Genomic DNA, 25,845 nt, shown 5'->3' with positions numbered 1-25,845 from the left:
GAACCAGAGACTGTAGTGATGCCTCTTGCAATGAGATGACGTGCCTTAGACCACTGCGCCACTCAGGAGCCATGACCAATATATATTGTCCTGCTAATAGCCCAGCCCAGCCTATTTGCAGAATTCACAGCCTGCTACGCTTGTGAAGAACAAAAAAATGCCTCCAGCTGTCCATCACCACGGTAAATAAAAACAAAGAATATCTAAGGGCTTTTATAATATTATAATGCAAGGTTAATAATAATAATTTTTCCACCTTTCACTTGTTAAAAGGTTCCAATTGATAGTTTTTTTTGATCAATTAGCATATTTCAGTTTAACCACAATATTTGTTGTATTACTTGTTCTATCTTTTCTGGTGGATTAAACTGAAATTGCAACCAACTTTCTATGGCTTGTTTAAAATAAAAAGGGATATTTTGGAGATGATTTTGTTTTTAAATACCCGAAAGTGGGCTATTGGGTAGCACCATAGAAAGAAGCTGGCTTGATGAAAACAATGTCCATTCTCTTTGGTTGCAATGTCATTTTAAACTTAGATAAACAGCTTGCTTTCTAAATTGTAACTGTGTCTAGGGTGGAGTTTGGGTTGGCGTGAGGAGTACTGGAAAGGTGTGACTTTCAGGTTACAATAGGCCATAAGTATACAGCAGATCGCCGATTGTCCTCACTTTGATTATGCTGTAACAACAACGTAGCATCATGACCAGGATCTCTACTCATTTCAGTGAGCAGATTAGGGCTTTCAGGAGGAATGGAAAATCTACTGGAGACATTTCAAAAATACTGGGAGACTTGGGGATTTGGGTCACCGACAGTGCTATTCGCAAACACCATCATCAGATGCCCGTGTTACGCCGAACGCAAAAGACAGGGGAAATAAACAGGTACAGTAGACTACAATACTGTAAAGTTGGCCTAATAATGCCAAAAATAATGTTTTTAAAAAATTGACTGCTGGTCTTTACTGAATGCGGCACATTTTTACATTGTATTCCATTTCCAGCAAGACTATTCAAGAGACCGACTCACTGAAGGATGAAGAGCACTCGGCAAAGGCCATCTGTAATCCGCTGGCATCACTGCACAACATCCACATCACAGTCAGAAGACAGTTGAAGAAACTGGCGTGGACTTATGGAAAGGCTCAGTAAGACATTATATATCATTTTTTCCAGAGCATTAACCATGTGTTCTCTTGTTTTGTACAGTTCTGTAGTTGCCCCAATGATTTGTCTGACTAACAAAGAACTTTGCGTCCTGCAGGCCCAGGCATGGATCAAAGCTGGCGAGACATTCAATGACACCATCTTCACAGATGAATCAACAGTGACCCTTTAGCAATTTGCTCAAAATTGCTACAGAAAAAAAAGGAAGAAAATCAAGCATCCCCTTAAACTCCATGTGTGGGGGGCAATTTCTCACCAAGTACCAGGCCCATATTTGATTTTTAAAATGGTCAGTTTGGCTATTTACAAAGCACAAGCTACATCAAATATTGTAGCCTACACCTCACGGGACTGCTATGTGTTGAACAATAATTCACTCGACTCCTTTTTCCAGGTATCATGGCTCGAGATTTCTTTGAGGAAGAAATCATCAAGAGATATGCTGGACCCTATTGTCAATGAACCAAAACACCACTGCCGCCCGGGTTTGCATTGCAAATGAGGGCATAAACTGGGTCAAGATGCCAGAATAGTAAGAAGACCTTTATGTAGTAAAATAAATAAACAAATAAAAAAACACCTGTGGTATGCAAATCAAATCGAATTTTAGTCACATGGGCCGAATACAACAGGTGGACCTTACAGTGAAATGCTTACTTACAAGCCCCTAACCAACAATGCAGTTTAAAAAACATGAATAAGATAAAGAAATAAAAGTAACAAGTAGTTAAAGAGCAGAAGTAAAATAACAATAGCGAGAAATTATACAGGGTATACCAGTGCAGAGTCAATGTGCGGGGTTCACTGGTTAGTCAAGGTAATTGAGGTAATATGTACATATAGGTAGAATTAAAGTGATTATGCATAGATATTAACAGAGAGTAACAGCGATGTAAAGACGGGGGGTGGGCAATGCAAATAGTCTGGGTAGCAATTTTGAGTAGATGTTCAGGAGTCTTATGGCTTGGGGGTAGAGGCTGTTTAAAAGCCTCTTGGACCTAGACTTGGCACTCCGGTACAGCTTGCATTCTATGACTAGGGTGGCTGACGTCTGACCATTTTTAGGGCCTTCCTCTGACACCACCTGGTATAGAGGTCCTGGACGGTAGGAAGATTACATCACTGGGGCCACTGGGCCGTTCGCACAACCCTCTGTAGTGCCTGCGGTCAGAGGCCGAGCAGTTGCCATACCAGGCATTGATTCAACAAGTCAGGATACTCTCGATAGTGCAGCTGTAGAACCTTTTAAGGATCTGAGGACCCATGCCAAATCTTTTCAGTGGGATGTGGGGGAATAGGTTATGTAGTGCCCTCTTCACGACCGTCTTGGTGTGCTTGGACCATGTTAGTGTGTTGGTGATGTGGACACCAGGGAACTTGAAGCTCTCGACATGCTCCACTACAGTCCTGTCGATGAGAATGTGGACGTGCTCAGTCCTCCTTTTCCTGTACTCCACAATCATCTCCTTAGTATTGATCACTTTGAGGGAGAGGTTGTTGTCCTGGCACCACACGGCCAGGTCTCTGACCTCCTCCCTATAGGCCGTCTCGTTGTTGTCGGTGATCAGGCCTACCGCTGTTGTGTCATCGGCAAACTTAATGATGGTGTTGGAGTCATGCCTGGCCGTGCAGTCATGAGTGAACAGGGAGTACAGGAGGGGACTGAGCACACAACCCTGAGGGGCCCGTGTTGAGGATTAGCAAGGCAGATGTGTTGTTACCTAACCATACCACCTGGTGGCAGCCCATCAGGCAGCCCGTCAAGTCCAGGATCCAATTGCAGAGGGAGTTGTTTTGGCCGCAGGGTCCTTAGCTTATTGAAGAGCTTTGAGGGCACTATGGTGTTGAACGCTGAGCAAAGTCAATGAATAGCATTCTCACATACAGTGGGGAGAACAAGTATTTGATAACCTGCAAAATCGGCAGTGTATCCTACTTACAAAGCACGTAAAGGTCTGTAATATTTATCATAGGTACACTTCAACTGTGAGAGACTAATCTAAAACAAAAATCTAGAAAATCACATTGTATGATTTAAGTAATTAATTTGCATTTTATTGCATGACATAAGTATTTGATCACCTACCAACCAGTAAGAATTCCAGCTCTCACAGACCTGTTAGTTCTTCTTTAAGAAGCCCTCCTGTTCTCCACTCATTACCTGTATAAAAGACACCTGTCCCCACACTCAAACAGACTCCAACCTCTCCACAATCGCCAAGACCAGAGAGCTGTGTAAGGACAACAGGGATAAAATTGTAGACCTGCACAAGGCTGGGATGGGCTACAGGACAATAGGCAAACAGCTTGGTGAGAAGGCAAAAATTTTTTGCCACAATGGAAGAATTTCAAGATGACGGCCAATCACCCTCGGTCTGGGGCTCCATGCAAGATCTCACCTTGTGGGGCATCAATGATCATGAGGAAGGTGAGGGATCAGCCCAGAACAACACGGCAGGACCTGGTCAATGACCTGAAGAGAGCTGGGACCACAGTCTCAAAGAAAACCATTAGTAACACACTACTCCGTCACGGATTAAAATCATGCAGCGCATGCAAGGTCCCCCTGCTCAAGCCAGCGCATGTCCAGGCCCATCTGAAGATAGCCAATGACCATCTGGATGATCCAGAGGACGAATGGGAGAAGGTCATGTGGTTTGGAGGAAGAAGGATGAGTACAACCCCAAGAACAACATCCCAAACGTGAAGCATGGAGGTAGAAACATCATTCTTTGGGGATGCTTTTCTGCAAAGGGGACAGGACGACTGCACCGTATTGAGGGGAGGGTGGATAGGACCAACAACCTCCTTCCCTCAGTAAGAGCATTGAAGATGGGTCGTGGCTGGGTCTTCCAGCATGACAACGACCCGTAACACACTGCCAGGGCAACTAAGGAGTGGCTCCGTAAGAAGCATTTCAAGGTCCTGGAGTGGTCTAGCCAGTCTCCAGACCTGAACCCAATAGAAAATCTTTGGAGGGAGCTGAAAGTCCATATTGCCCAGCGACAGCCCCGAAAACTGAAGGATCTGGAGAAGGTCTGTATGGAGGAGTGGGCCAAACCTGGTCAAGAACTACAGGAAACATATGATCTCTGTAATTACAAACAAAGATTTCTGTACCAAATATTAAGTTCTGCTTTTCTGATGTATCAAATACTCATGTCATGCAATAAGATGCAAATGAATTACTTAAAAAAAAAATCATACAATGTGATTTTCTGTATTTTTGTTTTAGATTCCGTCTCTCACAGTTGAAGTGTACCTATGATATAAATGACAGACCTCTACATGCTTTGTATGTAGGAAAACCTGCAAAGTCGGCAGTGTATCAAATACTTGTTCTCCCCACTGTAGGTGTTTATTTTGTCCAGGTTTGGAAAGGGCAGTGTGGAGTGAAAGAGAGATGGCACCATCTGTGGATCTGTTAGGGCAGTATGCAAATTGGGTTTCTGGAATAATGGTGTTGATGTGAGCCATGACTAGCCTTTCAAAGCAATTCATGGCCACAGACGTGAGTGCTATGGGTCGGTAGTCATTTAGGAAGGTTACCACAGTGTTCTTGGGCACAGGTACTATGGTGGTCTGCTTAAAACATGTTGGCATTACAAACTCGTACAGGGAGAGGTTGAAAAGGTCAGTGAAGACACTTGCCAGTTGATCAGCACATGCTCGCAGTACACGTCCTGGTAATTGGTCTGGCCTTGTGAATGTTGACCTGTTTAAAGGTCTTACTCACATCGGCTGCAGAGAGCGTGATCACACAGTTGTCCGGAACAGTTGGTGCTCTCATGCATGTCTCAGTGTTCTTTGCCTCGAAGCGAGCTTAGAAGTAGTTTAGCTCATCTGGTAGGCTCAAGTCACTGGGCAGCTCTCGGCTGTGCTTCCCTTTGTAGTCTAATGGTTTGCAAGCCCCGTCACATCCCACGAGCATCGGAGCCCGTGTAATGTGATTCGATCTAAGTCCTGTATTGATACTTTGCCTGTTTGATGGTTCATCGGAGGGCAAAGCGGGATTTCTTAAAAGCTTCCCAGTTAGAGTCCTGCTTCTTGAAAGCAGCAGCTCCAGCCTTTAGCTCAATGTGGATGTTGCCTGTAATCCATGGATTCTTGTATGTACGTACGGTCTCTGTGTGGACGACATCATCGATGCACTTGCACTTGCAATTGATGAAGCCAATGACTGATGTGGTGTACTCCAATGCCATAGGAAGAATCCCGGAACATATTCCAGTCTGTGCTAGCAAAACAGTCCTATAGCTTAGCATCTGCTTCATCAGTTTTATTGACCGAGTCACTGGTGCTTCCTGCTTTCATTTGTATGGTCAGATTTGCCAAATGGAGGGGAGGGAGAGGGAGAGCTTTGTACGCATCTCAGTGTGTGAAGTAAAGGTGGTCTAGACAAAAACAACTGAAAACTTGGAACGTGCATAACTATTCAACTCCCCCCCCCGATCTTTTGCAGCAATTACAGCTGTCAGTATCTTCGGGTGTCTAAAAGCTTGGCACATCTAGCCACTGGGATTTTTGCCCATTCTTCAATGCAAAACTGCTCCAGCTCCTTCAAGTTGGATGGGTTCTGCTGGTGTACAGCAGTATTTTAGTCATACCACAGATTCTCAATTGGACAGAGGTCTGGGCTTTGACTAGGCCATTCCAAGACATGTAAATGTTTCCCGTTAAACCACTCGAGTGTTGCTTTAGCAGTATGCTTAGGGGCATTGTCCTGCTGGAAGGTGAACCTCCGTCCCAGTCTGAAATCTCTGGAAGACAAACAGGTTTCCCCCCAATAATTTCCATTTATTTAGCGCCATCCATCATTCCTTCAATTCTGACCAGTTTCCCAGTCGCTGCCGATTAAAGACATCCCCACAGCATGATGCTGCCACCACCATGCTTCACTGCAGCGTAGGGTGTTCTCAGGGTGTCACAAAAACTTGCCAAACTATTAGAATTTAAGCAACCAGTAAATGGCTGAGTGATTTCTGCATAGCGCACCTTTAAAAAAGAAGATGCAGAACAAACACTAGGATGAAAAATACCGGAGTGTTGGGGCATGTACAGCAGACTAGCGCTAGTTAACACTACTTCCAGTAACAAAAAAAGAAAACATGTAAGATATATCTTACAACTGTATCCATCACTAATAAAAGGTCAACATTCACATCAGTGTTGTCACGGTCGTTGTAAGGAGGAGACCAAGGCGCAGCGTGGTAAGCGTACATACTTCTTTAATAAAGAAAGAACACTGAATAAACTAACAAAACGAACCGTGAAGCAAATATGAGTAGTGCAGACAGGCAACTAAACATAGAATAAGAACCCACAAATACCCTATGGAAATGGCTACCTAAATATGGTCCCCAATCAGAGACAACGATAAACAGCTGCCTCTGATTGGGAACCAATTCAGGCCACCATAGACATACATATCCCTAGACTTACAAAACCCTTAGATATACAAAAAAACCTAGAAAAAACTAACATACCCACCCTAGTCACACCTTGACCTAACCAAAATAAGAAAGAAAACAGAGATAACTAAGGTCAGGGCGTGACAAGCGTTTTAGGTCAAATATTGCCAAAGTATATAGTTGCAAAATGAGCTCCAAGTCTCTATAACTCCGTGCCACTTCAGAGCACTCAGGAACCTCTTTAGTTACTAATGGCCCACACTCTTAAGTGTGTGTGTGTCTGCACTTGCAAACCAATCAGTCTCCTCTTTTTCCTACTCATCTCTCAATTACACATTTCACATCCTTGCAGAAAATACATATGCAAACTTGAAGGCATGCATACAAACACAATTGTATTCCGTCTGTCAGAGTCTGCGTCTCTTTTTGTTTACGTGTGTGTGTGTGTGTGTGTGTGTGAAGATCGAGAGAGAGAAAAAATAATTGGGTCATGTGAGTCTGTCTGTCTTAACCCCTTTTCCACCAACTTTAACCATACATTCAACTTTTTTCATACCTTTATATCTGAAAGGTATTGCTGGTATCAAAGTCAAAACTTTATTGCTGCCAAATGTCCTAGTAATAATTTCGGTAAAGTTCTGCCTAGGACTGTGGTGGTCATGCCATTTTCTCAGACAGTTATTGTCATGCAAAAGACTGGCGGTCTCATGGTAATCTACAGTTCATTAACAAACACATTTAGCATCTCTAGGTCTCAATGCATACAAACCGCATACAAGCTGCTGATGTGTGCCGTTCGAACATCTACATTTAAAATCAAATAAATAAATGTAATACACGCCATCACAATAAATCCATTGTACAGTAGCAGTCATGTTTGGACACAGCTACTCATTCAAGGTTTTTCTTTATGTTTCCTATTTTCTACATTGTGGAATAATAGTGAAGACATCAAAACTATGAAATAACACATCAAATCATGTAGTAACCAACAAAAAAAGTGTTAAACAAATCAAAATATATTTGAGATTGTTCAAAGTAGCCACCCTTTGCCTTGACGACAGCTTTGCACACTCTTTGCATTCTCTCAACCAACTTCATGAGGTTGTCACCTAGAATGCATTTCAATTAACAGGTGTTCCTTGTTAAGTTAATTTGTGGAATTTCTTTCCTCCTTAATGCGTTTGAGCCAATCAGTTGCATTGTGACAAGGTAGGGGTGGTATACAGAAGATAGCCCTATTTGGTAAAAGAACAAGTCCATATTATGGTAAGCACAGCTCAAATAAGCAAAGAGACACAACAGTCCTTCATTACTTTAAGACATGAAGTTTGCAAAAACCATCAAGCGCTATGATGAAATTGGCTCTCATGAGGACCATCACAGGAAAGGAAGACCCAGAGTTACCTGTGCTGCAGAGGACAAGTTCATTAGAGTTACCAGCTTCAGAAATTGCAGCCCAAATAAATGCTTCACAAAATTAAAGTAACAGACATCTCAACATCAACTTTTCAGAGGAGACTGCATGAATCAGGCCTTCATGATCAAATTTCTGCAAAGAAATCACTACTAAACGACACCAATAAGAAGAAGAGACTTGATTGGGCCTAGAAACACAAGCAATAGACATTAGACCAGTTGAAATCTGTCCTTTAGTCCAAATTGGAGATGTTTGGTTCTAACCACAGTGTTAGAATGATGCAGAGTAGGTGAACTGATGATCTCCACATGTGTTTTTCCCACAGTGAAGCATGGAAAAGGAGGTGTGATGGTGTGGAGTGCTTTGCTGGTGACACTCAGTGATTTATTTAGAATTCAAGGCACACTTAACCAGCATGACTACCACAGCATTCTGCAGCGAAACGCCATCCCATCTGGTGTGTGATGATGGTTTGGGATGAGTAGGACCACAGAATGAAGGAAAAGCAGCCAACAAGTGCTCAGCATATGTGGGAACTCCTTCAAGACTGTAGGGAAAGCATTCCAGGTGAAGCTGGTTGAGAGAATGCCAAGAGTGTGAAAGCTGCAATTAAGGCAGGTGGATACTTTCAAGAATCTCAAATATAAAACTTTTTTATTTGTTTAACACTTTTTGGGTTACTACATGATTCCATGTGTTATTTCATAGTTGATGTCTTCACTATTATTCTTCTATATAGAAAATAGTAAAAGTAAAGAAAAACCCTTGAATGAGTAGGTGTGTCCAAACTTTGACGGGTACTGTATATATATTTATTTGTATTTTATTCTGTTATATTCTTACTATAAAATATAGGCTGTGTGTTGACTGATCAGGTAGGTATGTCATCTGTTTAATGAACAAAATAAATTATTGATTTAATTTGGATGGCACAGACATGGCTGCACAGACCAGTAACATAGGCCTAATTAAACTCAAAATATGCTAGTCTATGTTTTTGGAAATACATTTTATTAGTCTTATGTTTCTCATGACCTGCCTAAACTAATTAGTAATGGATTTATTTTTGATGGTGTATATTCTCAATGGACTTATTAAAATAGATGCCCACCCACATCTGCAAACCACTACAACCACTTGTGACCGGCATGCGCACTGGAGGTATAAAAGGCCTATGCAGGCAAAAATTAGGTAATGTCCTACTGCCGCCTGTTGTAACAGTAGATGACCGCTGGCTCGGACGCCTAACAGAATGTGTGTGGCCATGGCTGTTTCACATTCTCCGCATTGGAGAAGGCGGCGAGGCTGGCTTGGAGGGTACCTCTGGGTCTCTCTCCTTCAGAATCACCGATGTGCGCACACACACACAGCCCCACTCTCTTACTTGAATACCTCCTATGTACTCTGTAAAAGTGTATCTCCCTCTTAAAGTGTATGAGCATATATGCATGGTCAGTGCTGTGTGTGTGTGTGTGTGTGTGTGTGTGTGTGTGTGTGTGTGTGTGTGTGTGTGTGTGTGTGTGTGTGTGTGTGTGTGAAGAACAGCCTGTGATAATATTAATATTGATTCAGTATGGCCAGGCTTTTAATATCAGGGAGACATAGTGCTGAAGGCGTGCACTATTAAACCTCTCCAGATTCCTATCATATCTCTGAACCTTAATAGACCCAGTGTGCTTGCTGGGTCAGGGACACCAATGACGACTTTGGTATGATGTTCGTGTGTGTGTGCTGACCTAATTCAGTCTACACCAGAGTGTGTGTGTGTGTGTGTGTGTGTGCGCGCATGTTCTCACCACTACTCAAAAACAACAGTAACACAGGAGTAACTTCATTAACACATACAATCTAATAGCAGGAGAAAGGAAAGCAGCTTTCAAAACAGACACAGATCTGTGTAACACAACTCATGTCTGCTAGCAGAGATGCATGCCAACACTGCAATACCCGTCTGTCTACAGTATACCACTGGCTGATGGAGTCATTATCTACATACACATCAATCTATCCCCCTGCAGGTTCTCACACATCCATCACACTGCCTGTATGGCACTCTGCAGCCCAGGAAAAAAAACAACCAGAATGATTGTCCACTTCTACAAGATAGTGCTTTCCGTCCTAAGGAAGATGTGCCATGGGAGTCAGGGATGCATCTCAGGGAACAGTGCTATTTTCTGTGAGAGATGATCGCCTCCCTCTCTCAAGAACAGGAAATGGAGATGTAGAGAGATTGCTAGAATGACCAGATGAAAAGAGCAGACTCGCTGTCGCAGTCTCTGTGTATCAGAACACAAATGACCTTTCCATATTAAAGTACAAGACATCCCGGACACACACAAGTATGGTTGCACGCACACACATGCAAGCGTACACAAAGAAATGTGCTTATGTCACACACACACACACTGCAGGAAGGAGTCCGTCATTGAGGAAAAGGTGCAATCCCAAAATGATCTTTAATAGGGTATTTGGCTAATCAGGCATCAGATGTGTTTTAGCAACCCTCGACCGTTGTATGCTGCTGTAGCTCTTCAGTGATGCTGGCATGTGCCTGGAGCCCAGACAACCTAGCAGATCATCGGACACCACAAGTTAACATTGAGATATGACTAGACAGGTCCAAAATACAGATGACCATGTCCTTTATCACAGTGTGGTCAATGAGAAATAGTGAGAGATTCTGCCACAGCTATTTTGCCTTTTCCGGAAGCTCAAGCATCTAGAGAAGCTCTCCACAGTCCGGAAATGCATTGATGACAAATGTAGTAAAAAAAAAAATTTTTAAAAAGCATAGTAGCTGCATTGTTCCACTTGAAAGAATGTCAGACAATGTCCCACTGAACATCAGAGTATCCCAATTACAACCCATATACCCTGTGACCCAACCACATGAGAGCCATGCCACAGCCAAACACTGTGTGTATATATCATTCATAGAAACTGATCTACCTCTGCTATTAATGTCACCTCCAAGAACAATCGCCAATGGGTCATGGTGGTGCATGTTCTGAATGCGTCTCCATGCCTTATGAGAGACGCACGTTCTAGTCGCAATGGGGTTTCTCCATAAAAATACTTAATGGGCTTTCACTGCTTTACAATGAGCTACAACAATTGTACTTGCCACTTGTATTTATGTAATGACGGACTGTTGTCATTGATTTTATGGCAGAAGGACAGAATGGTGCAGCCTCTGTCAATTATTCTAAATCAAAGCATTGCAACATTTCCTCTAGAAACACCTATGAAATTATAACCATATATGGTTATTATGTTGCCTAACTACTTAGGTTAACATAAAGCCACTACACTTACCCGCAGATTCTTTGAGTTATTCACGCTGGCCATGGTAGTTCAAAGACGAAGACTCTCCTAATATCCAAACAAGCAACACACTTATGCAATACCAGGTTACAAGCAACGTCCCAAACAGCTCGCACACCCAGAACTCTGATTCCTCTGGAGATAATAAATCAATCAATCATTTTTTTTTTTAGAAAAACTGTAGTAGCCTTGGCTACAACCTGTTTTTGTATTATTGTCGTCCGTTCCCAGAAAACGGATACCCCTGGCTTGCGCAGGACCAGCGGGGAATGTGGCGGTCATCTGCCCGACCTCATCTCGGCGCTGTCATCCGAAGCCCCTCCGACTCGCTCTTCAGCACCGGACGAGTAAAGACTGACTGCCGGGAGGACTAACCGGAGAGGCGGCTGAGGAGGCGGGTGTGCTGTGTGCGCACACCGGCAAAGAAGGCTGGAGCGTGGGCAAGGTTTGAAAATAAGGTACGTGTGTATGTCAAATCCGTTGCTGACTGTGCCTATATCCGTCCACTATGGAAAATGACATCCTAAATAAGAGACTGCATGTGCAGTTTTCGAAATAGTGACACATGAAACAGTCACTTTTCCCGAGCAATACCAAATATATGTTAAAAAGGTAGGATTGCATTGTTTTCTTACGGCGCATTAGTCCACAGCTAAACTACTGCCACCACAGTACCGTAAATCCCTGAAATCTCTCACCAAAATTTCTATCGCTCAATCAAATACATTTCGAGATTCCATCGCCTGTTTGCGATTTGGAGACTTGGTGTGGCAGTTGTGTGAGTTTCTGGACCCGTCATTGCCTGGAATGTGTCTAAAAATGGTCAACCTGTTGTAGGTTGTTTGGAAAATATGACACTTACTAGAATATATCCAAATCAAAAATCCGTATTTAAAAATCAGGCACTGTGACAACATTTCACCTCAATACCATGCGAAATATGCAAATAAAAAGCATCTAAATAGTTGTTTGACATTTCAAATAAATAACTATATTTAAACCAACCCTACTCTAGAAATAAAACATCTGCCTGAATTCCCTGGTCTTTGCTAAACTGCATGGCCCTGTGGGTGCACTGGGAAGTTGGTGTGCGCTGATGCACATCGCGCGGTGGCTGGTGATGGATGGACGCGTTTTGCAGCCTGCTGGAAATGAGAACAGAGTAAACGGATGAGCACTTACATAATTAAATGCGAGAACAAACAAGCTTCAAATACAGCAACTGCATGCTCTGACATACGTTTAGAGCAAATCCATTTGAATTCAATCACTTTTTGACAGCATCCCTTTTGATTTGAACAAAACTGTCAATACATATTTACCAAAAGGAAGAAGTGGTCAGACTGACTTTCTGGACCTGAATGCCAACAAGAAGATAAAAAGTGCTCAAAGTTGACACATTTTGCATAACCCATCATAGAAAATCCATGTCTTCACCAGAAAAGATACAATCGGATGAGTATGATACAATTTAAAACCTTAAAGTTATCAAACAATTGTATTATTTCTTTTTTTTTTAGAACAAATATGACATTTTAAACCTTTAAAAAAAGGTGCAATATGCAGAAATCACTCAGCCATTTCCTGGTTGCTAGAATTCTAATAGTTCCCCTAATTTTAATTTATGTGACAAAACAAGCAACGCGTAGTGTTTGGAATGCTTGTACCAACTAAACCGCTGTGAAATATATTGTCAATAACCAAAAATAGTATTTTCAGCTGGTGTTTGAAGCATAGAAATAGCACACGTAGAACATGTCTACTGCTTCTTAGACTCGCCTTGAATGAGACGGACAGTTTATAACTCACATTTCTATGTGAATTTGATCAGGTTCGCCTAAAAAGTTACATATTGCAGCTTTAACGTCAATCATCTAAAAGCCTCTGACTTGTTTCAGGAAACTAGGTGTATGTCGCGCATTACTACTTCACAGGGGAGGCATTTGATCGTAAACATGTATTTTTATCAAAATGTGTTGTTTGACAGAAATGCCTTCTGCAACATGTGAACTTTCATGTGCCTTAATAACAAACTTGTATGCCATCTGTTAATATGAAAACAATTGTTAAATTACGAGCCTAGTTGGTTTAGCCAAGGGAAAAGACAGGAACCTTCCTTGCTAGCCATGATTGGCTGAAATGATGGATGGGCTGGACATGCCGAGAGAGGAGTTCGGATTGGTCTGCCATGTAGCGGCTTCTGTCTATAAGATGAGTTGCCCAGTACATGTAGGTAATAATTTCTAACGTGGCTTTTAAAAAAAGATATCACAAAGAACTGCAAAAGTGTTGATAATGCTCTCCATTTTCTGGAGGACCGAGTTTTGACATCAGTGGAATGCCTGGCGGAAGCAAAGTATGACAGCTAAGGAGAAGGAGAAAATTCTGGTGTTTGATTGCAAATACGCAGAGGGAGTTAAAGTCTGTTGTATAAATAAATCTGTCTTCGGATAGATTTTCAAACTAAGGGCAACCATTCCAGTAAGTCATTTTCATTTCCAGCTAGCTAGTTAACATTACTGTGTTGTTATATTATCGTATCTCAAGGCCATTTGCATTGCTAGTTATAGCCTAATGTTAGTGTTACGAGAATTATGTTCTCAATGTTCATAAACCAATTCAATTAAAACTACTCAGTCTGCTAATCAGGATTTGTAAGATACTGATTGAAATGAAACAGACGGAGGCCCAGCTAAAACAGTCAATAAGGTTTATTCACGAGAGCGCTGGTCTGTTGTACAAAACCATTCATTTTATACTGGCTTCTTACGCACATACTTCACACAAACAAAACATTAGGTATCCTACGCACACACTGTCCTGCTACCCAGCCAATTAGGGGAGTCCGTGAGAAGCACTCCCTGTCCTCCCTCAAGTTAGGGAGACCCTGGGAAGTACTCTGGCCCCCAGCCAAGGTCGGCACCGAATCTTGTCAGACAGTCTGTTTTTAAGATACTATAATACAGATATATTGTTATACTCTAACTCTGACTAAAAACTACACTCACGGATATATAATTCTACTGACTAAAACCACACATTAGAATAATCTCATGATTCTTATCAATTTCATACAATCATAAGGTTTCAGGGTGGAATATTCTAATCATTCATATGAACATAGAAATCCCATTAACAGTTAGCTCGCTAACATTGAACCTGGTTGGCTAGCTACCTGCAGATTCATGCAGGGTAGTAACGTTATGAGTTAGGTTTATGGTTTAGCTAGCTAGCTACATGTCAAAACAAAAGACTCCCCCACTATGCAAGTAACCATTTCAATAGAATGTTTCTAATGTCACTGCGACAACTGTCGATAGACTTAGCTGGTAAATTCACTCTGGCTATCTACTCAGATTTCAGAGCACTCTCGTCTTAGTGTGCCAGAGCGCAGAATAATTGATGAATTTACCCAGCTCAACACCCATTGAATATGGCCAGTCTCAGTAAGCTTTGGCAAAAAAAAAGCATAATTAAATTGTTGCCAGCAGCACAGTTGACATCACCAACGTTCTGGATAACATGAAAACAGCATAACCAGCTCTGCTAGGGTGAGTAAAATGGTCAGAGTGAGCTGTTCTCTCATTTGTGTCTGGAAGTAGATAGCAAGCTTGCCAACGTCAGTCAGACAGCAGTAGTCAAGCACCCAAGCTGTTAGGCCAGAACGCTCAGATCAACCCTACATTTCGGCAAGAGCGTCCAGTGTGCGAAACACTCAATTTACGAACGGCCAATCTGACGACACAGTTTACGAACATCCAGTGCACTCTGGCATTCCAGATTAAATTTACAAAACATACATGAAGGTTAAACCAGCCTTAAGTCTTGATCTTTGTTTTTTTAGTACACAGCCTCACATGTAAATCTTTAAAGAGATGGGCGGGGCTAACGTTTAAGAGGGTGTGAACGATGCTGAATGGGTGTAGACAAAGAAGAGCTCTCCAGTAGGTGTACCAAAACAAGGGCCATTTTCTCAAAATTGAGGCTACAAGTTAATCAATTTTCAAAGCAGAATTACTTTCCCATTGTTCCTCAACTGTAGTGTACATATAATTTTCTAGCTCAAGTCTGTACTTTTATCCAATATAAAAAACAAGTTTCATAATTTGCTACATAAGACCAGACCCCTTGACCAACCGGCTCGATTCAAATACTTTCCGAATGCACTGTATACTGAGAGAGTGACAATCAAATAAAACACATTGGAGAGCTTACAACTAGACAAAAAGGAACATGTTCATTTGAGAACACAACACAGAAACAGACAATTCATAGACAGAACCCCTTCCCCTCCTTATTGCAGGATTGTGACAACGATGCAATTTTGGAGGTATGGCAACCTGAGACTAGTCCAAAACATGACAACCACCCTGTATTCAAGAGCATGTTGTATCTCAACCGATGGTGGACACAACGCAACAACCTTAGATGATGTAAAATAGGGTCTGAGCTACAGCATTTGTGAACATGAAAAAAAGTTTAAGCGATTTTAGATCATTGATGTTAACAAAAAAAAAGGACCATTGATTTTTTTTATTCTCTAAATTATACAATATTTGTAAAACCCTGTTTGTAGGATTTTAAAATGGTATCAATCTCAACCATTTATCTTTTTCAGTGAGGAAGACATGGATGTCTCATGGTATGGTGAGGTATGCAAAATGGGCCAACTGAGCACCTTCATCTCTTGAATATTTTGGCAATCAGGTCCAAAAAGTCACTTTCTGAGCACTAAGTATAGAAGGTTTCATTCAAATCAAAAGGGGTGCTGTCAAAAAGTTACTTATTTCAAATGGTTTTACCCATTCAATAGACGCAGGCGTTTAACAAATCAACAGCCTAATCAACTTACTTAGGCCTAGGGCTGACCCCATTTAGTCGACTGGTCGATTGTTTGGTCAAGGCTGTTGGTCGACCCAGATTCTTTTAGTCTAGCAGTTGCAAAGAAATTCAAATGTAGGGAACATCTTGATTGATGCCTGTCTCGGTGGACTATTCCATTGCGGAGGCCGTGGTGATGGCACACCAGTATTACCAGTAGTACATTTACTTTTAAAATCACATAATTTCTAATTTACAATGTTTGTTTGGTTACCATAATTTCTGTTAATGCATTCAATATATTATTATTATTATTACAGTATTTTACATTTCTCATCGTCGGACCAAGTTAATACAATGTTTCAAGTTCCTTGCAAACAGGCCATGCATAGCCAATGTGATTTATTTTCTAGCTGTAGGCTGCAATTTTTTATTTGTTGGCTTTATGTAGGATAGTTGGCAATGGCAATACAAGTTACTTTTAGATTTGTTTAAGTTATCATTTTGAGACAAGACACATTTCTTATAAAATAAATTAAACTGTTCCATGAAAATGTGCATATGAAAATCATAACTGGCTCGTAGACTGGTAGAAATGACAAGATAAATTGGCACTGGAAAAGGTTGCTGACCCCTGGTGTAGTCTAAAACCCACAACTTCAGGAGTGTAATGGCAAAATCTGTGAAGGCCAGCAGCAGTGGGAGGTGGTGGTTTGGGACAAGTTTTTGTTCTTCTGGTTAGGCTATCTCTGGCTCCCTCGAGTAATGGGTGTGTCTTAACAATTTAATCAGTGTGCTTAAAGCATCAAACAAGCTCAGTAGCTTACATATAGCGGATTTCATTAAAACACATACGGTGTGTCTACAGTATATGGAAAAATATACGTTTAAGAATTTCGACCAGTCGATTTGTCAAAAGACTCTTGGTCGACCAAGATTATTATTATTTTTTTAAATAATAGGGGACAGCCCTGCTTAGGCCTAATCATAAATGAATGTCTATGAGCCTATACACACCTAAAGGCAATGGCGTCTCCAGTGCCCATCATCAACTAGCAATATTTCTAGTTGATTATGAGCACTGGTTAACTATTGGATCAGTCAGGAAGCATATCAGATTGGTCATTTATTTTTATCAACTTTTATATATTTCAGGGGAACCCAATTGTGACCAGTGTCTCATTTACAAATGGTGCCCTGAAGACAAAAAACATTCCATCAATACAATACTTTAGGTATTGCCTATATAATAAATGTTTAATATAACTTGTTATAAGCATACATTATATGGCTTATAATAGGCTGTAAATTCAGGATCATTATGAGATAAAACTTATGATCGTCACACATGCTAAAGACAAGTCGTACAATGCTTTATAACTGCATTATAGCCTACCTGCAGCCTTTAAGTCAAGTATTACCATCAGATTTAAGCAGCTATTAAGTGAATCAGAGGTTCTATTTTTATAGCCAATCCAAAAGGTCTTAATTACTACATGCTTGGACCAGTGGAAGCCTGGCCTGACTTCCTCCTGTCAGTCACACTGTTCCTTCCCTCTTTACCCAGACAGACAAGCAAAATGGCACTGGGAGGAGAGGTGGAAGGATGGCAACCTGGATGGATGGGGTGGGATAGGATGGGAGAGAATGGGAGATGGAGAGGAGAGCCGTGGTTGAGTAAGTATATGGTTGAGCAAAGAAAGGGAATGAAAAACAGATGAAGATATTAATGATGTGTAGAAAGGATAAGACGGAACAAGAGTGGGTCTGTTTTGGCTTTGCTTCTACACAAATCAAACTCACGCATAACCAATCTCCACATCTATTCTGTCAACAGAGCTCTTCACCTCCGGCTAAGGACTGAGGAGGCGGCTGTCCTGTGACGGTTTGTTATGGTAACCTCTTCACTTTGAGTACTATGACGACTCCCACACACAGCTAAGAGCCAGGGGCAGCATGGTCAAACAGCCGTCGACAACGAGTCTACTGTAGCATCATCAACAACACAGAAGGATGCTTTTGGATTGCATGTAGGATTAAAGACGGTTAACAACACGAGGCAGAAGACCGTTTATAAAAAGCTTGAACCCAACCTCCCAGCGGTCTAAGGCTACAGACCCAGGTTCGATCCCGAGCTGTATCACAACCGGGAGTGATCTGGAGTCCCATAGGGGCGGCGCACAATTGGCCCAACATCGTCCGGGTTAGGGGGGGGCTTAACATGACTCATCGCGCTCTAGCGACTTCTTGTGACTGGCCAGGCGCCGGCAGGCTGACCTCGGTCGTCAGTTGAACAGCGTTTCCTCCTCCGACACATTGGTGCGGCTGGCTTCCGGGTTAAGCGGGCAAGTGTTAAGAGGCGCTATTTGGAGGGTCATGTTTCAGAGGACGCATATGACTCGACCTTTGCCTCCCGTGCCCGTTGGGGAGTTGCAGTGACGAGACAAGATCGAAATGGGGAGAAAAAGAAAAGAAACATTGTTACTCTGTGTGTGCGCACGCGGAGATAGGCCAGGACAACTGAGTTAGAGCAGTAAATATCTTGCAGTTAATAGGATTAGAGTTCCAGGAAGCAGTGGGCACGTGGCCAGAGAGGACAACCTACCAAGCGTTAGCCTCACTTCCCTTTACCCTCGGAGCACTGAGGTACTGGAAAGCAGACTACACTGCCATACACACTAAATAACAACAACCAGACAAACCGTGTATGGTCACACACACACAAACACACAAACCGATACATAAAACAAATAACTGCACACTGACAGCATACACAGTAAGTGATAAAATGGAGAATCTAACCAAAAGGACCACGAATGAGTTTCGTGGTCCTCAAATGACTAAATGACACCATACTACGTCAATACTGAATAAATGGTCACGTTTGATGTGCTCAAATGCCAACAGAGGACCTAAGTTGCATACCAAATGGAACCCTATACAGGGCACTACATTTGATCAGGGCCCTATGGAGCCCTAGTGCACTATAAAAGAAATAGGGTGCCATTTGGGATGCCTTGCATTCCACTGCGGGCAATTCCATTGGTCTGCCTAAACTCTAGCTGTGTCCCACTGAGACCTCTTCCTTCTGATTTGCTCTCTCACTGGCAAAAATGCTTTACAAACAAACAACCATCTCTCTTCCTATCTAAGCAGTTAGTCCCTAGAGTTCCCTTCCTTCCTTCCTCGTCATACACATCAAGAGCCAAGTCTCCCGTCTTAGTTCTCTCCGTCCTGCTTTCTGTCCGTCCATCCATCCATCGTTCTCCAACGCTCTGTGCTTGTGCAACTTTTGATGGATTTCGTCTTTGATAGTCAATTTTATTAATGAGACATGACGTGGCCTATTTCCTTCCTAGTGGCAAGGGCACATTTCAGTCAGGAAAAGTTGTTTACATTTTTTAGCAACACTCATTGTGAGTGTATGAACAGTAAACCGCTTGGACTGCAAGAAGTGAATGACATTTTACATAATGACACTATCTCATATAATTCAACTATTGTAGTACATGGAATCCTAAATGGATCCTTCTAGATTCTCTCAGCAACAGGCATTAGACAGCCGTGGTCAACAACTGTAGATTCAAGGGGGCTTAAATTCAGACTAAGTGTCCCTGACACATTATCTAAGGAACACGACCGGTGACCTGACACACTGACCAATGACACTTTGAGAGGGTCTTGGCTGAGCAGGGGTTAACAAGGGGTCTTTGTGACAGACAAGTGTCCTGCTCAGCCAATGGGGACTGAGCTGTGTGCTTCCCAGAGCCAATGAAAAAGGCCTGCTGCGCTCCTTCCTCTGCCCCGCTGCTTCTTTCCTCCAGCACTACAGTAAACGGGCTTAACCTTTGTCTCTCAGTGACGAAGAGATTAGACGCCCATACGGTTCCCCTGCTGGAGGAAGGCTATGGCATCTGCTTCTTCACACAAGGAAAACTTTTGTGCAGTGCTTTGTGGGGTACTTTTCCTCTCCTCTGCTGTACATTCTGCACATCTCTCACTTCTCCCTCTGACCCTCCCTCTCCAAATTCCTATTTTCTCCATTTCCCTCTTCCCCTCCCTCTCCAGCCGAGTGTTAACTGGGCTGTCATCCATCGGCAGCCCAAAAGCAGCAAATTTAATTTGAAAGTGAAAATTGTCCAGGAGCCAAAAGGGGGAGATTCCAATAGCTTTTTCACAGCTTTTAGAGGTATGATCCACAAGAGAGAGTGGGAGAGCGAGAAAGAGAAAAATGTGCCTGCATGCAGCAGGTGCAGGATAAGAGTGTCACAACACAACAGGCAGACAGGCAGCCTTATGGGAAGCAGTCCCAGAGTCAAAGTCAGCCAACTTAAAAAAGGGCACCGTTTCAACACCCCAGACCCTCACTCCTTCTGTGACCCTGTGCTAGTGACCCCTAATCACGAGCTGGTGGGTAAGGGGTAGCGTGACATCACCCTGTCTGAGGGTTTGTTCCACTGACATCATCGTCCGGAGGCAGAGGGGAGAACAGGCTGTCCAGGCCTTTTAGTACCTCTCTCAGCAACAGAGGCCCCTTTCAACAGCCGGCCCGGCCAACCTCAGTCCAGTCCTGCCAGCCCAGAGCCTCTGACAGTCTCAGCTCTCACAGTCTTCTCTGGGGAATTTACACCAATAGGTATTCACACAGCCATCAACAGGAATCAGCCAGACCCTCCAGTATAACCTTAATCCTTTACACTTGTGGGAATTGTCCTATATGGATAATGCTACATTTAAAATGTTTCTTCCAGAAGAAATATGCAATCCATAAGCATGGTAGCAATTGAAAGGCAACAGTTTGGAGAATATGGGAAAATTAATTTGTCCAAAGTTGATGAAAACAGTTCACCTGACACAATACTGAATCCAAACATGATGTTATGAACACGTAGGGAAGGTGCAACATAAGACAACAAAAAAATGACAAGGGTTTGTGTGACATCGTCCGATGGCCATGTCTAGTATTGCAAAAATCAGAAACTTTCTGTCCAAAAATGATGCAGAAAAATTAATCCATGCTTTTGTCACTTCTAGGTTAGACTACTGCAATGCTCTACTTTCTGGCTACCCGGATAAAGCACTAAATAAACTTCAGTTAGTGCTAAATACGGCTGCTAGAATCCTGACTAGAACCAAAAAATTTGATCATATTACTCCAGTGCTAGCCTCTCTACACTGGCTTCCTGTCAAAGCAAGGGCTGATTTCAAGGTTTTACTGCTAACCTACAAAGCATTACATGGGCTTGCTCCTACCTATTTCTCTGATTTGGTCCTGCCGTACATACCTACACGTACGCTACGGTCACAAGACGCAGGCCTCCTGGAGGCAGGGCTTTCTCCTATAGAGCTCCATTTTTATGGAACGGTCTGCCTACCCATGTCAGAGACGCAAACTCTGTCTCAACCTTTAAGTCTTTACTGAAGACTCATCTCTTCAGTGGGTCATATGATGAGTGTAGTCTGGCCCAGGAGTGGGAAGGTGAACGGAAAGGCTCTGGAGCAACGAACCGCCCTTGCTGTCTCTGCCTGGCCGGTTCCCCTCTTTCCACTGGGATTCTCTGCCTCTAACCCTATTACAGGGGCTGAGTCACTGGCTTACTGGGGCTCTCTCATGCCGTCCCTGGAAGGGGTGCGTCACCTGAGTGGGTTGATTCACTGATGTGGTCATCCTGTCTGGGTTGGCGCTTCCCCTTGGGTAGTGCCGTGGCGGAGATCTTTGTGGGCTATACTCAGCCTTGTCTCAGGATGGTAAGTTGTTGGTTGAAGATATCCCTCGAGTGGTGTGGGGGCTGTGCTTTGGTAAAGTGGGTGGGGTTATATCCTTCCTGTTTGGCCCTGTCTGGGGGTGTCCTCTGATGGGGCCACAGTGTCTCCTGACCCCTCCAGTCTCAGCCTCCAGTATTTATGCTGCAGTAGTTTGTGTCGGGGGGCTAGGGTCAGTTTGTTATATCTGGAGTACTTCTCCTGTCCTATTTGGTGTCCTGTGTGAATCTAAGTGTGCGTTCTCTAAATTCTCTCCTTTCTCTCTCGGAGGACCTGAGCCCTAGGACCATGCCCCAGGACTACCTGACATGACGACTCCTTGCTGTCCCCAGTCCACCTGGCCGTGCTGCTGCTCCAGTTGCAACTGTTCTGCCTTATTATTATTATTCGACCATGCTGGTCATTTATGAACATTTGAACATCTTGACCATGTTCTGTTATAATCTCCACCTGGCACAGCCAGAAGAGGACTGGCCACCCCACATAGCCTGGTTCCTCTCTAGGTTTCTTCCTGGGTTTTGGCCTTTCTAGGTAGTTTTTCCTAGCCACCGTGCTTCTACACCTGCTTTGCTTGCGGTTTGGGGTTTTAGGCTGGGTTTCTGTACAGCACTTTGAGATATCAGCTGATGTACGAAGGGCTATATAAATAAATTTGATTTGTCTAGACTTTACAGTTCATGCAGATTTAGTATTCTGATCATAGAGTTCTGAACTCATCCTGCGTCTACCATTTGTGCTCATTCATATAAATAAATAAAGTATGCATTCTACAAACTGTGGAATTGGAAAAATATGATCACACAGCAACAACTGATGTCAGTAGCTAACTACTGTAGCAAACCTCTGCAGATAGCCAGCAAACCTCTGCAGATAGCCAGCAAACCTCTGCAGATAGCCAGCAAACCTCTGCAGATAGCCAGCAAACCTCTGCAGATAGCCAGCAAGCAACACTTGTGGGAGGAGTGCTGATCACGTCGCCCACTGTATGCACTTTTCGGTAGCCTGATTGCATCCAGATTGAGAAGAGATCCACATACGATGCATCCCTGACCACGTCCCTGAAGTGGTCCGTCTAGACCAGTCTTTTCAATGTGATCTTCGTATTCTGATAGAAGTCGCATGTAAGTATCAAAATGTAGAGACAATCTCCAAAAGTGTGGACTGTTCCTAATTCATTTCAATGCACTTGTATGACTCAAAGAAGAGTTCTCAACTATAAAGGTGCTTTTATTAGCTCTAGATGAGCCGTTGAGGAACTAGAGCAAGCACACTTGTAGTTTTTTTTGTTTGCTTGGGACCCAACCCTGCATCCATCCCCGTCGTCACACAATGTTGTTCACACAATCCAAAAACGGCCCATTATAGATTGCAATCTGGGTCAGGTGGGCATCTATTGCTTGTTCTATTGCTAACATGACTAGCTAAATGATAAAATACGATCGTACAGTGTTATGCATTCACAGGGCAATTCAGAGAATCCGAATTATCCGAGTGCATAGAAAGGAGTCATGTGCATTCAGGTACGTGTGCCCGCAAAAAAAAAGAAAAGTGAAGCGCCATACGTGTACGTGTGTTCGGCTTGCTTGTATGACATCAAAGTGGTATTTACTATAATCCTCAATGTCACATCTTTCAAAATACATAGTCTTCTTAAATTTACAGCATTTCCCCTCACTCGGACAGCCACAAATGTGCAAAAGTTGCCCAAATAGCGGGAGGGAAGAGCCAATGTCTTGTCACGTGCAGTGCTCAAGTTCAAAACGTCCGTCAGCCAGACCCATACAGCGTTGTGATGCACAGAACCTGAGCTCTGACTTCATTTATAGCATGTTACTGTATAGTCTCTGCGTTCCAATTTAGGCGCTTATCAGTGTTAAAATACGCAAATTTCAACCCACATATGGGTACAAGTATAAAGGGTTAAGAGGGACTCACCAGGTCTTCTACAACTGCAATAGTCTGAGAACCACAGAGAGCAGTGTACTATTTTTGCTATGACCTAGGGAAATTGTGCTGAGACATGTATACATCTACTGGTATGTCATTAATTGAACAGTACCAATACAAAAGCTGAAATACATATTTTTTATGCAGCAGCAAGAGGTCCAGAGGTCAACGTTTCAGAGTGTGAATTTACTGGCCAGTGAAAAAGGACATGGACGTTAAAAGCCACATACTTCGGCTGGTTGACGCCCAACTGAGAGCCAAAAAGGGAATCAAATTCAAAGCATCTGAAGTTAACGCCCACAATGTACACGCCAATGAAATCCTTTGGCAAGTTTAGCATCTTCCCGCTTAGCCTACTTATTTTAGTCTATCCTCACAACTGAAGACCTGAGCTTCTTTTTTTTGTACTATGCCTGTGTAATTTACTACAAACACAAAAGGTTTGGACACACCTACTCATTCAAAAGGTTTTTCTTTATTTTTACTATTTTCTACATTGTAGAATAATAGTGAAGACATCAAAACAATGAAATAACACATATGGAATCATGTAGTAACCAAGTGTTAAACACGCAAAATATACACTGCTCAAATAAAGGGAACACTAAAATAACACATCCTAGATCTGAATGAATAAAATATTCTTATTAAATACTTTTTTCTTTACATAGTTGAATGTGCTGACAACAAAATCACACAAATTATCAATGGAAATAAAATTTATCAACCCACGGAGGTCTGGATTTGGAGTCACACTCAAAATGTAAAAAAGTGGAAAACCACACTACAGGCTGATCCAACTTTGATGTCATGTCCTTAAAACAAGTCAAAATTAGGCTCAGTAGTGTGTGTGGCCTCCACGTGCCTGTATGACCTCCCTACAACGCCTGGGCATGCTTCTGATGAGGTGGAGGATGGTCTCCTGAGGGATCTCCTCCCAGACCTGGACTAAAGCATCCGCCAACTCCTGGACAGTCTGTGGTGCAACGTGGCATTGGTGGATGGAGCGAGACATGATGTCCCAGATGTGCTCAATTGGATTCAGGTCTGGGGAACGGACGGGCCAGTCCATAGCATCAATGCCTTCCTCTTGCAGGAACTGCTGACACACTCCAGCCACATGAGGTCTAGCATTGTCTTGCATTAGGAGGAACTCAGGGGCAACCGCACCAGCATATGGACTCACAAGGGGTCTGAGGATCTCATCTCGGTACCTAATGGCAGTCAGGCTACCTCTGGCGAGCACATGGAGGGCTGTGCGGCCCCCCAAAGAAATACCACCCCACGACTGACCCACCGCCAAACAGGTCATGCTGGAGGATGTTGCAGGCAGCAGAACGTTCTCCACGGCGTCTCCAGACGCTGTCACGTCTGTCACATGTGCTCAGTGTAAACCTGTTTTCATCTGTGAAGAGCACAGGGCGCCAGTGGCGAATTTGCCAATCTTGGTGTTCTCTGGCAAATGCCAAACATCCTGCACTGTGTTGGGCTGTAAGCACAACCCCCACATGTGGACGTCGGGCCCTCATACCACCCTCATGGAGTCTGTTTCTGACCATTTGAGCAGACACATGCACATTTGTGGCCTGCTGGAGGTCATTTTGCAGGGCTCTGGCAGTGCTCATCCTGCTCCTCCTTGCACAAAGGCGGAGGTAGCTGTCCTGCTGCTGGGTTGTTGCCCTCCTACGGCCTCCTCCACATCTCCTGATGTACTGGCCTGTCTCCTGGTAGCGCCTCCATGCTCTGGACACTACGCTGACAGACACAGCAAACCTTCTTTCCACAGCTCGCATTGATGTGCCATCCTGGATGAGCTGCACTACCTGAGCCACTTGTGTGGGTTGTAGACTCCGTCTCATGCTACCACTAGAGTGAAAGCACCGCCAGCATTCAAAAGTGACCAAAACATCAGCCAGGAAGCATAGGAACTGAGAAGTGGTCTGTGGACACCACCTGCAGAACCACTCCTTTTGGGGGTGTCTTGCTAATT

At 43.1% G+C, this 25,845-nt stretch overlaps 1 protein-coding gene across 8 annotated transcripts in view; it reads right to left on the bottom strand.

Moving 5' to 3' along the window:
• LOC135514404 (rhotekin-like) overlaps positions 1 to 25,845 on the bottom strand; it is a 139,079-nt gene that overhangs the window by 50,611 nt on the left and 62,623 nt on the right. The window contains exon 1 of one of the 8 annotated variants that reach the window (XM_064937876.1): positions 11,316 to 12,380. The exons of the other annotated variants lie outside the window; for them this stretch is intronic. Within the exon in view, the coding sequence (XP_064793948.1) occupies positions 11,316 to 11,348 (33 nt within the window). The 5' untranslated portion in view covers positions 11,349 to 12,380. Of the gene's footprint in view, positions 1 to 11,315; positions 12,381 to 25,845 lie in introns of those variants that run through there. 8 annotated transcript variants of the gene reach the window in all.

This window comes from Oncorhynchus masou, chromosome 25 (assembly GCF_036934945.1).
Source record: "Oncorhynchus masou masou isolate Uvic2021 chromosome 25, UVic_Omas_1.1, whole genome shotgun sequence".
NCBI classification, from domain to species: Eukaryota; Metazoa; Chordata; class Actinopteri; order Salmoniformes; family Salmonidae; genus Oncorhynchus; species Oncorhynchus masou.
The sequence above is the reverse complement of the archived record's forward strand: the minus strand, read 5'-3'. Positions and strand labels throughout refer to the sequence as shown.